This window comes from Sesamum indicum, linkage group LG10, assembly GCF_026168435.1.
Source record: "Sesamum indicum cultivar Baizhima isolate 11 linkage group LG10, ASM2616843v1, whole genome shotgun sequence".
Taxonomy (NCBI): Eukaryota; Viridiplantae; Streptophyta; class Magnoliopsida; order Lamiales; family Pedaliaceae; genus Sesamum; species Sesamum indicum.
Window position 1 is genome coordinate 20,565,447 of NC_142666.1, and position 14,216 is coordinate 20,579,662.

Sequence of the window (14,216 nt, forward strand, 5' to 3'; positions counted from 1 at the left end):
TAATATTAAAGATGCGTGATTGGTAAAATTAGATGTGGGTTTTCATATCCATACCAAATTTCTTCAACAAACTTCACTTTTGGACCAATTCAAGTTTGTATGCCTAATTTCCCTAATTGCCATCATTTGAGATAAAATGTGAATTATTTTTATAAGATAAGATATTTGACAATGATATAGTTTTAATAATTAGGTATGAGAATATTGAGATGTCAAAATATTTGGTTGGGTTCACTAACAAAGTGCATCACCATCACCATCATTTGTATTGAAAATAAGCAAGTTGATGTAAAAATTGCAAAATGGATTCTTTAAAAATTTCAAATGCCTCTTCAAAATGGATTTTTAATAATGTCTTAGGCTAATGATTAAAATTGAGGTCCATTGAATAAATTTAAGACTAATTTAAATTTTACCAGACGCGTGAGAGTATTGATCCATTTTATGGCAGTGAAAGAGGCCGTTGAGGAGATCTCTAGCTAGAAAGAGAAAGAAGATCGCCCCATCTAAAGATTCGAAAGAAAAGAAAGTTGCTGCTCATGCCCGGTGCATTGAAGAGAAAGTCGCTCGACCATAAAGTAAAACGGCAATGGTGTTAAATTTTTCTTATCGACTGACTGCTACGGAACTGCTTTCAACTTAGTTAAGCAATTGGTCTTACCACATATGAACTCGGGAAGCCATCCACCATGAACTCAAACAGTACATATTTATTTGTTGTATTAATGTATTGATCGAAACAAAATATTACTGAATTGTTTGATTGTCATTAAATGCTAAACAATTCTAATTAAACATATGAGCAAAGAGGTTAAAGAAATAACATTAAAAAATGTAGAGTATGAAATAATTAGTAGTTGAATATTAAAATAATTGTTGGTGAGGGGGTTATGGTATTTATTGGTTATAGTTGTCAAATTTATGATGAGATGAGAAAAGACAACTGGATTTTGAAATTATAAAGAACACCACATGCCACCTTACCCCCCAAAAATTAATTTATTTTGTGCAAATGTTTCTTCTATCCATGACATCAACAACTTCTAGTGCCACCCAACACCTTTTCACTTCTTTTGCTTTTTATTTAATTTTTTATTTTAAATCTTTTTATTTATCTAATATATATACACTATGTATATATATATAATTTTTGTAAAATTATACTTTAGTCACATAAGATAAAGAATTCAACACATTTAGTTCTTTATTTTTTAAATTTTTTAAAATAATCTCAAAATTAAGAAAACTTGACACATTTAATCCTCTACTTTATAGAATTTACTACATGTGTCGAAATTTTTTAATTTTAATTTTTTTTAATTTTTTTGCAAAGTATAGGACTAAATGTGTTGAACTTTCATAAGACTGAAAGTGTAATTTCCTCTAAAACTTTTTTATTAAATAAAATAAACAATGCAATTAACTACGCATGATATATATATATATATATTACATAGAATTAAAAATATAATAAGACTCAACACATAAAATTCAATCCACCATGGGCCCCCACCTACCCCACCCCCACCCCCACCCAACCCCAACCCCAACAAGAAAAATAAACGTTTCCATTTAAAATAATTGGCAAAAATGGTTGGGACTAATAAAACCCAAAACAGTATTATGTTGTTTTTTTTTTTATATTAAATTTATTGATTAATTTATAAATATTAATATATTGCGTACTGAATATAATAATAATATGTTGATTTTTTTAGATATATAGATATATTTTAAAAAATAATAACAAAATAAAACCCAAACACAAGAAATATATATTTTCTTTAAACTAAAATAAAAAAAAAAACTATTCACCAACCAATCAACCAAATTGGAGATCATTGATTAAGTCAAGGTTTCTTGTAGTTGTCCCACTAACCTTGTTTCTGAAATTTATAATTCTTTTTTTAATTATTACATCAATTCAATCGATACATTAATATATTAAAAATAATAAAAAATAAATTATAATAACTGTAAATTGAATTAATATATTAATATAATGATAATAAATTAAGGTAAAATGATATATAAAAAGAAAATGATAATCCTTGGAAGGAGGGAAAGTGTGGATTTAGCAACCAATTTCTAGTAGCTTGATGCATTGTCAATTCACTAATAATTGGTACCAACTATCTGCTCAACATCAAATTTTGCCAAAATTAATGTAAACAAATTTAACTATCAGATGTTTGGTTTGCTCCCAAAATACTCTCTCTCTCTCTCTCTCTAATATATAGTTTATCTATATAAATTATTCTTATTTTTTAAATAATTATCCGTATACTCATAAAAAATACCAATATTATTTATACACTTTTTCCAAAAACTCTAAATTTAGCTTTTACTTGTTTTTTTTTAAATAAAATCAAGTTTTGGCATAGTACTGTGGAACAGTGTTTTTTTTTTTTATAAATGTAATTTTTATAAATAAAAAAATATATAATACAATAATTATGAATCAGGTAGTTTCTCTCGACAGGCCAAGGGATATGGGATAGTGTTTTGGAGTATGTGATTTTGATAAGCATTAATTTATTGCTTAGCTGGCGAAAAAGGAGTTGATGGGCGATGAGTGGGCCCCTCCATTACCTATAGTGTTTTATATAAGGCCCACAGATTTCACTTTTCTGGGCCCATTGTATATTCCTAAAAGAAAGAACCCAAAAAAAAAATGAAAAAGAAATTAAATCTTAGCACCAAAAGACAAAGATGTTTATGAATTTAGACTTAATTTTCAGAAATATCAATATAATTTATTTTAAAATTTTCAAATACTTAAAAAAGTTTGTAAGACCAAATATAATTCAATATTGTCCAAAAAGTTATAAGTTTAAATTCCATCAATGTGTTTGTATTAAGTTATTTTAATTGTAATTGTTGGTCTAATTATTGATCAGTTCTATATATTTAATATTAATAATTAATATATATTAATTGTGATAATTAAAATTTATGATATAAATATAAATAATTATTAAAAAAATGGGCAAAGTTTTTTTCTATCACCCTGTTTGATGTTTTTTTCATTAATTTTCGATATTTTTCTATTCACCCTGTTTGATGTTTTTATAAATTTTTAATGTTTAGAAAAAAAATAAAGAAAAAAGTATAAGGGCAAAGTTGACAATTTCATATCTACATCCAAGGATTACATAATTTCATCAAACATCAGGGTGGTATTTATAATTTTTCGAACAATAAAAAATATTTATAATTATGCAAAATCTCAAGAAATGTTGTTGTAATTTACCCTGAATAAAATAACTGAAAAAAAGACACCTATGAATCCACTGAACTCATTGTCTCATTCCTCAAAACCTTTTTCTCCATCTACTCTACTCTTCCTTTCAAGGTGCTGGTTTTTGCACTCTAGTCTGTGGAATGCATGAGAAAAAGGAGAGGTTTAGCTCTTATACTGTCATATATATATATATATGTATATATCTAACGAATCACAATCGTATTTAAATAGGATGGTGAAGATGAATTCCTGAATTCTCGTTGGTCGTTTGTTTAAAAATTTCAAAGGCGTGGTGGTATTATATACAGATGGAGTGAATGCAGACATTACAGGGTTACAATTCGACAAGTCCCACGTCTGATATTATAACTAATGATTCTTCCTTATCTTTAAGCTTTGGTGTTCTTGTTAGGTAGCTGTCACCACTCACATAATACAAGAGCACAAAACCGCTCAACATGGTGCGTCCCCACCCACATCAAATATCTTCAAAGATATCCCAAATTATAATAATTGTTTATCCATAGTAGAATAGACATGAAGCACCTGAATCACCTACAATTATTCAATCTCCTGGTAACTGAAATGGGAAAAGGTCCTAAACCCATCAAGAATATCTCATGCTGCCTCTATCACCATCTGAATTCTGAACATGTCGCTATAATGCAAATTTTATGTTAAGATAGTCTAATATTTGCCCAGTGGAAGCAACAACTTGAATTCTCTTTGAATAGAAGCACTAAGTGCGGATGTATATTGCTAGCAGCTGGATGCCAAATTGATCATTTCTATCCACCACTTAGCAAATATCAATATTAGACAAATGACAGAAAATTCACAGTTTTAGACAACAAGTTGTAAAAGAACAGAGAGAGAGAGTTCCGTTGTTCAAGTTGGGCTAGTGTTTGTTATAATCAGGAGAACGTTGAATGCTAAATGCAAGCACAGCATATCTCGGGGTAGATTACATTCATCAAAGATGAATCACTATCCGGATAATGGTCTTTTAGGTTGTTAAAGAATCTTCGCTAATAAGGGAAAAGGATGAACTGGCTCATACCTTACATTTTTTATACTTCTATCAATTGCTATGCTAGTGATCTCCATAACATTGTTTTTATTATCATCAGTATATTTGGGAGGGTGTCATAGAATTAGTGACGATTCTGTACACTGCACAGTCTTAAATTGGGGGTGGGTGTGAGGCGATTGCAGTTACATGTCTGATGTACCAAGCTACCACTGTAGGCATTTCTTGTTTCCTTTCAAGTTTAGTCTAACTCATCGGTAGAGCACAAGAGTAACAGCTTTACCAAGCAAAATTCTCTTTCAGAAGTCCTATACAACTGGAACACTTCCACTGCCCTGCTGAAGAGTACCTAGAGAGTTTCCTGCAAAATCATATAACCCAAGATCAGAATTTTATCCAGAAGACTCCCACCAATTAGAGAATAGTAAAGAGAGAGAAGAACATGCAAAGTAAAGCTAATCTATGCAACAAATATAAAATGAAGGCGATGATATAAAAATCTTGTTCCCAGCATACTAACGACTATGTGAAAATGATGCTCAAACTAGAAACGGTAATCAAAATCGACTCTTATCACTACAATGAAACCATAAAATGACATACATGCATTCACTATAAGAGTGCCAGTTGGAAACAAATTGTATATCCCAAGTTGAATATTTAACTATAGAAGGGGCCATGAAGGGATAGCATGAGTTGCAGACCAACCACCTAATCGATTATGCAATATATAACTACATATTTATTTTTATCACAAAATTGAATTTACTAAATTCAGCATTGTCTAAAAGGTTTCACAATTAGCAGTCATAAAAGGAAAAACAAACCATGTAAAACTGCGGAGCTGAACTTACCTGCTTTGCCTGCAAAAGAATAAGAGTTTGATATGTAATGGGGTCCTAGAGTATTATTCACAGGATGTTGAGGAGCCATGTTCATGGATGGAACAAATCCTTCTGATTGGCTCACGAAGAAGTCTGACCTTGCTGCAAGAATTTGATCAGGTGTTTGGGCTAGATGTGAAAAATGGTCATCTCTCTGTGCCAAAGAGGAATTAAGTTTAGGTTCTTGTTCCCATGAATTCATGTTCCAGTTACACGTAGCAATCTTTAGCACATCATTAAACTCTGATGCAGTAATTCTACGAAGGCAAATATTTGCTTCGACCAGTTAATACTTAATGTTCCTGAATTATAACTTTTACCAAGTCAGTCAGAACTCAGGACTATAACGGAATGTTGAAAGTGTACTGGAGAAATATAACCAGAATAAATGAGTGGCAGACAGTAACCTGCTGGTTGGCAACTTGTTCATGATAACAGTTGCTGGGAGATGAAGTTTGTTGAGGAACTGCATTTGCTTGTAATATTTCTAAATTTGAAACCTCACAGCTTGATTCCTTGCTTGTTTCCTCAAAGAACATATAAGAAATGGCCCTCCGGAGATGATGATTTCTTTGTGAATAGTATACTTTTGTTGCAAGGGGAGCTGGGGCATCTGATATTGTTAGACACAATTACTACGATCAAGATATCACTCAGCCATAACTTGAAGATAATCAGTTTGGACTGCCACGCATATTGTGAGACACATCTCAGATCCCAATACAAAGTTTGGCTTGCTAACCATCAACTATATGCATAAACAAATCCTGTTCAAATCATTCTTCAGTTGTAACACTAAAATAGAGGATGTGAACTCTTGTTCAAATTGTAAAACATGCCTGCTGTTGGCTCTAAAGGGATACTGCTCTTTCGTACAGGATAAGATGCATAACATGTCTTGTATTACTTTCTAAAATCATGGAAATAGATGAAATTCCAGAGGCTAGGGTTGATCTCACTTGCATTATCTGAATGTTCTGATATTTGATATGACCCACCCACAAATGAAAGTTGCCGAATAATTGTTATAAAAGCAACAACAAACAGCAATAACATTGATAATTCAGTGAGGAAAGCTCCCTGGCAAAATTACAGACTTGTAAGTCACATCAATAACATAAATGAGATGGAGAGAACTTACAAGGAAGAATGTCGGCAGCTGGCTTACAAAAATTCTTAGTACCTGGATTCGATGGACTCTCAGCTGCTGTCCTACAAGAGGAAAATGAACAAATCCTGAACTCTTTGATCAAGAAATTTGAACCAAGTATGTATTACTTTGGACCAAGGGCAGAAACAAATCGGGAAAAACAAAGCAGCAGGTTGTTCTGTGTTGGTTTAGATAAGTCAGTCTTAGAACTGAGTTCACTTTGTTCGATTCCTTAACAAGCCTATTTTGAATGAGATTTAATCAGTTGAACACTAATGTAGATCAAGTCGCTCGGAGATTTTCTACGGAGCATTATATTTCACTGGTGAAGATGAGCGTACGCCGAGCATCACAAATTTACAATGGCTAAAATGTGCTGGAGCATGTTTATTTAACTTAGAAATTGAGTTAAGGAAAGTGATTGTTTTTTATTAGCCAGGTTTAACTTTTTCAGCTTTTGGCACTAGCTGTTAGCTGCACAATTACTATTTCTCATTTCTTTATGTACCTAAATTAAACAAGTCAGATACCTAGCCGAATGAACAAAGAGGGATTCTAAGGCACATCTCAAGACATGAATGAATAATTTTGAAATCTTCCAGCAAAGGAAAATTAAATCATGAGTATGTCATTGGTAATGATGTTAAGCAAATTTAAGCCAAACAAAAGTTGCAGCAACATCTGATCATTGAGTTTTGAAAATTCACACCAGAATGTGGTGATTAAAAAGCAAAAGAAGAAAACGTATGGGTATAAAATATTTGAAACAAAGAGATAAGATCAAACAGAGGCCGAATACCTTTTGAGAGGTTTTGATGCACGTTTAGTTACATCTTCTGCGCAGTCGATAGTGTAAGGATTAACTCTTGAACCATTCATCTTATCAGTTGAACTAAGATGCATGTTTCCTGCAATAAAATAATATATGAAACCATGGAATGACAATATTAAAGAATCTATAAGAGGAGGTTATTACACAGTAAACATCATTCACATATTGTTGATCCATTCACATTGATTTGCATTTGAACAAAATGGTTTGGACAATAACAGCTCCAAGATCAAGCTATAAATTGACCTTAAAAGGTACAGTGAAATTGAAAAGGCATCTGAATGTATCAATGTGCATGATTGTTCGGATCAAATTAATAGAAGGCCAGAGAGAAAGAAGGTAATAGCCAAGTAGAAGAATACGTTTAGCTATGGCACTCATTTGAATCTTCTCATTTACATGAGATTCTGATGCAGCTATACCATCAGAGTCTACAGATTCGAATTTTTTGGGCTCTCTGAGCGATGTGGCTTTCTCTGTTACAGGTTAAGAAAATTAAATTTTGCTAAATATAACAGAGCATTGGAAAACAATCTGGTCCATTTCACATAAACTCCTGGAGAAATTATACTACTTTGTAAGTGAATATTATTAAATTCAACTTCTTTCCACAGTCATCACAAGATTTTTGTATTCAAGTTATGGACTGCCTTATAAGCAAATGTTATAGATTTTGAGCAAGACTGTCTTGTAGAATTTCAAGAAATCGTATACATAAAAGCAAAAATATTCATCTCAGATCATAAAAGGCACAAAAGGATACTGGTTTGAGAAATCAGTAACTTTTTCCTCTCCTTCCGTGGAGGTTTCTTATTCACTGCAGGACCATCAAGCTCCAGACTGATTTCTGCTCTAGAACTCAAAGACTTACAAAGCTCTGCAAAGAGGAAATGACAATAAGTTTGACAGATTTTGTAAAAAGAGGAAAGGAAAAGGCTGATCAGAACAGACATTTGTGTTAAAAAAAAAAAAGGGTTGTTACTTTGTTCCAAAACATTTACAGCAACTAAGAAATTTCAGTCATCAAGTATACCAGTAAGCATTACGGCAATTCCAATCAATAATTTTGCAATGTGATTGATGAAAAGATCAAAGCACAAGTGCTAAAAGTTATTCCTTGGAGATTCACCCTGTAATCTGATAACAGAAATTTTGATTGAATTTGACTAGTTCTTTACCTGACTCTGATTTCTGTTTGCTCAGGTCTACCGTGAACCATTCCACACATCAGAAACATCAGATTTTAGTTTTAACTCAATATGATTAGACACATGAATATAATTACTTAATAAAGAAAGACAAGATATTTTTGTAAAACGTAATTAACACTTAATCCTTCTTTACACTTTGTCAATGCATATATTTTGCTTTTCCTTTTACATACTTTATTCTCTATTTTCTCTCATATAATAATATGATCATAAAAAGATATTCTGAAAATATGCGAAGAAACAATTGTCATGCAACAACAAAAACCTCAAGAATACCAAATACCAAAGGAGAATCAAATTAAACTAAACCTGCATGTGCAGCATATTGACTGGCTTTGATTGGCTTCCTACAAGCATTGCAGCATACCTCCAAGACAAATAAACACATGCTTAATACTTTCTATACTTTTTATAGATGAAGAACTCATGAGATAATACAAGGAAATCTTCCAGGCTCCAGCAGGAAAGGCAACTTGATTCTCTGTAGTTTGTTTTTGAGAAGGATAGAAATTACTTGCAGTTAAACGTATGGCATAGAGAAAATACTATCACAAACATGTTCAGAAACTATGCAGGATCAGTCCATGAGCTTAATAAATCTTATTTCACCTCACTGTCTCAGGTTTAACCTTTTGTACTTTATTAGAATGCGCTTGCTAGTTATATAATTGCTTTTGGATTTTCAAGATAACTTGTAAGCCATTATTCAGCCATGACAAGTAAGAGGCCAAAGCATTATAAAGCATATGTAAATGTGTACCACCGGAGGAATCTCCTTTCATCTTATTTTACAACAATAACATCTCAATACATATATTTTATTATTTGTTTACAAATTCTTTCTAAATTACATCATACAAACATACACTTATAAAATCCAGCTATTCTATATTAGTAGCTACATCTAGAGAAACCTGTTGTCCTTATCCAGTTTGTTCTATTAAAAAGAATGTCATCTGCACCACTCTGAAGCTAGTAATAACATAATCTTCTACCTGCCTTTACACATGGTATGCCTTTATGGTACTAAGGCCTTCAACTTCGCAAAGGCAGAGATTCCCTACCACACTTTTATAGAAAAAGACTACTTATCATCTCATTTCAACCTACAAACTGCACCAAGTATTCAGTATCATATACCACTTTGATCTAAAGTTAACACGTCGGATGGTTGAAAACAACTTTCAACAGGTAAAGTTCCAATATAAGCCACGTAATTTAGCTATTCAAGTCTGGATCTGATGCTGAAAAAACATCTCAGCTCTTCCCCTTCTTTCTTTGCTACTATTTTTCCCCACTCTGACAATATAAAATAAGCAAGTCAACAGTGAAAGAGGTTGTTGCATATATCATTTACTACTCTAGTAGTTACTGAAGCAACAGACAGCAAGACTTTGTGATTCCCGCGCTATAAAAATGACATGATTAACATCCATGACATGTTAACACTATAGAAAAGTAAACTTTTGCCGTAACGAGCTTAGATAAGCAAGTTTCCAAGCCTTACCAAATCTAAAGGATCTGTCATCGGCCTCAAACCAAAAATATGCATATCTACAAGAGAAAATCAACCAGAATGAAGTCGAAAAATCAGAAGCCGAAGCCATGGAAAACAGCCTGGGACAAGGTACAGTGCAACAAAGTTATGCTGGAGTATGATGAAATATAGTGGATGCCGTCACATGAATTAACATAACTAGGAGTCCAGTCTTTAGGATATTAAAAATTATAGACATCTAATATATGGTGCAGTACGCGTACATTAAATAACAGTACTGAAATTTAGCCACCATTTGGATGCTCCTTTAACTTTCGATGCTATCTAAAACAGAATTGAATTTTCTGTGCAGCCAATATGGTCATTTTCTTTATAATTACATTACAGTTACATGACACATACCTTCTTCATCAAGCAAATTTTCTTCATCTGCCTCTCCTAATTCTCTCTTTATGTATTGTGCAGCTAATTTCTGGTGGCTTACTTCCTCTTCATGGAGGGCAAGAGAAAGAGAAGGAACAGGAAATGGCAAAATATGCACATTATCTCTCAGATTGAAAAAATTGAAAGTCTCCAAGCTAGACGATAGAAGGAAACTAAGATCAACAAAAAGAAGCTTACAAGTAAAAGCTAATCAAATTATGTTTTCTGTGACTTCGCACAAGCTAAACAAGACTTTACTACGTTACAATAACTTATCAGCCATCATTCTTTCCTTGTCAATTAAATATTACAATTATTCATCAAAAGTCGAGAGCTTTTGCTATAGAGTTGGGAAAGATCACAATGTTCTTGCATATTCACAGCACATAGCACCACATGGGACATAGGAGTGCACGTGCGTGCAAGAGAGAAAGGGGATTCAAACATTATACATGGTATCAACACAGTGAGACTCGCGAGGAATTAACAATTAAACATAAGCACTTCTGGGTGAGTTTTTTAATCATATGTTGCACAGAGTTTAATACAAATTCTGCTGTAAAACTGTTAAACACACATGCAAAAATGGAGTGCATAATAACTCTTCTAGGTGCAGTTGGCTGGCCTCGTGAAGCTTACTTAAAACTCACCTAAATCCTTTCATAACCTTTCCCAATTTTTGCTCATACCTGTCTAAAATTAGTTGAATCATGTGTTATGATATCTCCTAAAAAATTAGTTGCAGCTACTTTCATGTTGCTTCTGCTGAAGATGCGGTTAGGACTCTTAAAAAAATTACAAATTAACAAGCGAATTATCTTATGATTTACAAACAGATTAATTTATAATATAAAAGACAATGTCTCAAAAGACTGCATTATACTCTTAAAAAAAATTACAAATCAACAAACGAAAATTATCTTATGATTCACAAACAGATTAATCTATAATATAAATGACTATGTCTCAAAAGTCTGCATTATTTTCCATGACTGTACTGGAATCAGGTCATATACACAACCAGATATTAAGATGAATTCAAATTTTTACCAGTTGCACTTTGCGATACACTCCCAGCATCCAAAAGCCTTGCCAAGGCCGTCATTTTCCCACTTGCGATAGAGCATACCATTAAAAAATGAACAATGTGTACCCCGACAAACTGTCAGCAAGAGTATTTCATGTTAAGGGGAAAAAAGAGAAGAAAAAAGCTAAATCAGAAGTCGAATTCTGAAAGCCTACTTCACTTCCAAAATGCTTATTAGCGAAAAATCAAATTCTTTTTTTCAGTTTCTTGAAGGTGATTTTTGAATTGTGAACTGATTTTCTTCACAACTTCTTCCCAACTCAACCAACAACTCAAATAACAATGGTCTCTGATTTGATTATTAACAAAATCATTCTAATCCGACACACCCTAAGGTTGGGTTAGGAAATCGATCTTATAAAAAATGGGGCATAGCCAAAATCTACCATTTTCGTTATATCTGGCATTGGCAGGCCATCACTATTATATACATTTCCCCATTAGTAGAAGGCAAAACAAAGCCCACATAGAACACATTTAAATAAGCATAATTTCCACACATGCATGAACTATAATTTCTTATAGCGTCGCCCAACTCCTGATGGGAAAATAATAATAATACTAATAATAATAATTTGAAAATTCTTGAAAACTATTGCGTAAGATCCTAATCCTCCCCGCCCGGTCACGGAACAGCTTCTGCAACACAATGCACTACCAAAATCCCATTTTTACATGCATAATGTGATATACTTTGCTCTAGAAGAAACCATCTCCGGCATTATCATGGTACTAACAGAAGCAAAGCCAACCCATCCCGATAAAAATTACTGAAAAAATAAAAAACATGCAGAAATGGTCCCATTCTGAAATTGCACGCTACATACTAAACAAATTCAAAGTTTAAATTGAGAGCGGCATTACCTCTGATTTGAACTATCTGATCTCCGGTAAAATTACCAAAAACGAAGAAAAAATATATCCGACTGGACCGTGATAGGAAAAATCTGTGACAACTTTGAAAATTGCGATGAATTTATCATGATCGAGAAAATTGTAATGTAGAATATACGGAACCCGAAAATCAAAAGAAAACTTAACCGAGGAATTATTTCTTTTTTCAAGAAAAACCAAAAAAAAAAAAGGAAGAAGAAGAAGAAATAATATATATATATATATATATATATTTTTTTTCTCGCTGCTCTCTCGTAAATTCGTAATGTAGAGAGGGAGATAGTGAGTAGAGAATGCAGAGCAAGCAACAAATAGGACGATGACTACAGTTCCGTTCCTGAAGTTCTATCCAGTGCCAACTTTTTTTATGTAAAGTCGTGTAGAGAAAAGAGAGAGCTATGGTTATAGCTCCCAAGTTGCATTACCCGAGCAATCAAATCTAAAAAATTGCACTTTTAATCCTATACCACATGGTTTATTATATTTTTATCCCACAGTTTATAATTTGACATATTTGATCCTATACGGTAAAAAGTTGTAATATCTTTTGTCCAATAAAATAAAAATTTATAGCAGTTTTTGTTTCAAACGCTATAATTTTTTAACATATGGGACTAAACAGCATACTCGTAAATTGTGGAATCAAAAGTACAACATCTTCCATCTTCTGGAATCGAAGGAAAAATACAATTCCTGATCAAGTCAATAATAACTTTGAATTATGGTATTTTCTATTAATTTTTCAAATTTCTTATTTTCAAAATAACTTTAGTTTTTCAAATGGCACATTCGTTACAATATTTCAATCACAATCACAACAATTTATTTCAGAGTGTTCAATTCGGTTTGGTTTGATAAATATCAAAAAATAAGTTCAGTTACATTTTGTATCTAATTAATCTGAAAATTTTAAATATATACATAATATTAATTTATTAGTTATAAATTATTTACTAATTATTATTAATGATAATTAAGTATATATTAATTATAAAATTATTACTTTTGGTTATAACTATAGATATTAAGATATATCTAATATTTTTATTTTAAATCTTATTATTTTTATAATATATACTTAAATAATTTAACATCCAATTCGATTCGATTAAACGACACAAAGATATCGAAATCGAAACAAATATCAAAATTATTTTTAAAAAATAAATGATACTAAACCGGAAATTTGGTTCAGTATTGGTAAAAACCAAAATATCAATTCTATCGGTTAGCAAAAAAAATACACACCCCTAATTTATTCATAATTTGAGATTTTCTAATTATCATACATACTTATTTATAATAAACGAAACATATTTTTACAGAAAATTATTGCAAAAATCATTCATAATGTTTGGATTCGTTTTTTGAGTGTTTTGGGTGTTTTGTTGAAATAGAGAGAAAAAAATAAAGATAAATAAGTGTGTGTTAGAGATAGTATGTATGTTTGGATTTGTTTTTGGAGATAATTTAAAATAAGTATTATATATTTAATGTTGTGTTTTGGAAGTCAAAAATTACTATTCATTGTCAAATCATGTCTTTGAAGATAATTTAAAATAAGTATTATATATTTAATGTTGTATTTTGGGAGACAAAAATTACTATTCATTGTCAAATCATGTATTTTTTATATATATTTATGTATATATGTGTGTATATATATATGTATATTTTTATGCTAAAACAGTTAAAAATACCTAAATAAGGTGTTTTTGAATGATAACAAATATTGAGTATGTTGTGACTTGTCTCGGAAATAAGTTGGAAATGAAAACAAACATATTGATTATTTCTGATAGAGAAAAGTATTAATTATGCTAAAAAAAAAGTAAGTTACTCAAAATTTCGGTTTTACAAAAATTAAAAAAAATCATAATAAAGTAATAAATTATTAATTTAATTGAATATTTTATTATCACCCAAGTACTTATATATTAAACAATTTTATATACTCGAAATA

General features: G+C 31.4%; 1 protein-coding gene across 7 annotated transcripts; it reads right to left on the reverse strand.

The window, feature by feature from the left end:
• Positions 1-4,341: 4,341 nt before the first annotated feature.
• On the reverse strand, positions 4,342-12,537 carry LOC105171438 (uncharacterized). 7 transcript variants are annotated; one of them, XM_088886125.1, is made up of 12 exons: positions 12,224-12,531; positions 11,323-11,434; positions 10,252-10,338; positions 9,859-9,905; positions 8,661-8,751; positions 7,904-8,017; positions 7,503-7,616; positions 7,108-7,216; positions 6,300-6,370; positions 5,566-5,771; positions 5,129-5,312; positions 4,342-4,635 (listed from the first exon to the last, which is right to left on the reverse strand). In XM_088886125.1, exons 2-12 carry the CDS (start codon positions 11,402-11,404, stop codon positions 4,583-4,585), a joined length of 1,158 nt encoding a protein of 385 aa, XP_088742251.1. In that variant the 5' UTR covers positions 11,405-11,434; positions 12,224-12,531; the 3' UTR covers positions 4,342-4,582. The 7 variants fall into 7 exon arrangements, with proteins under 7 accessions (XP_088742251.1, XP_020553185.1, XP_011090857.1 ...); XM_020697526.2 differs by having other exon boundaries at positions 8,661-8,718; positions 10,252-10,427; XM_011092555.3 differs by having other exon boundaries at positions 8,661-8,718; positions 12,224-12,529.
• Positions 12,538-14,216: the final 1,679 nt, after the last annotated feature.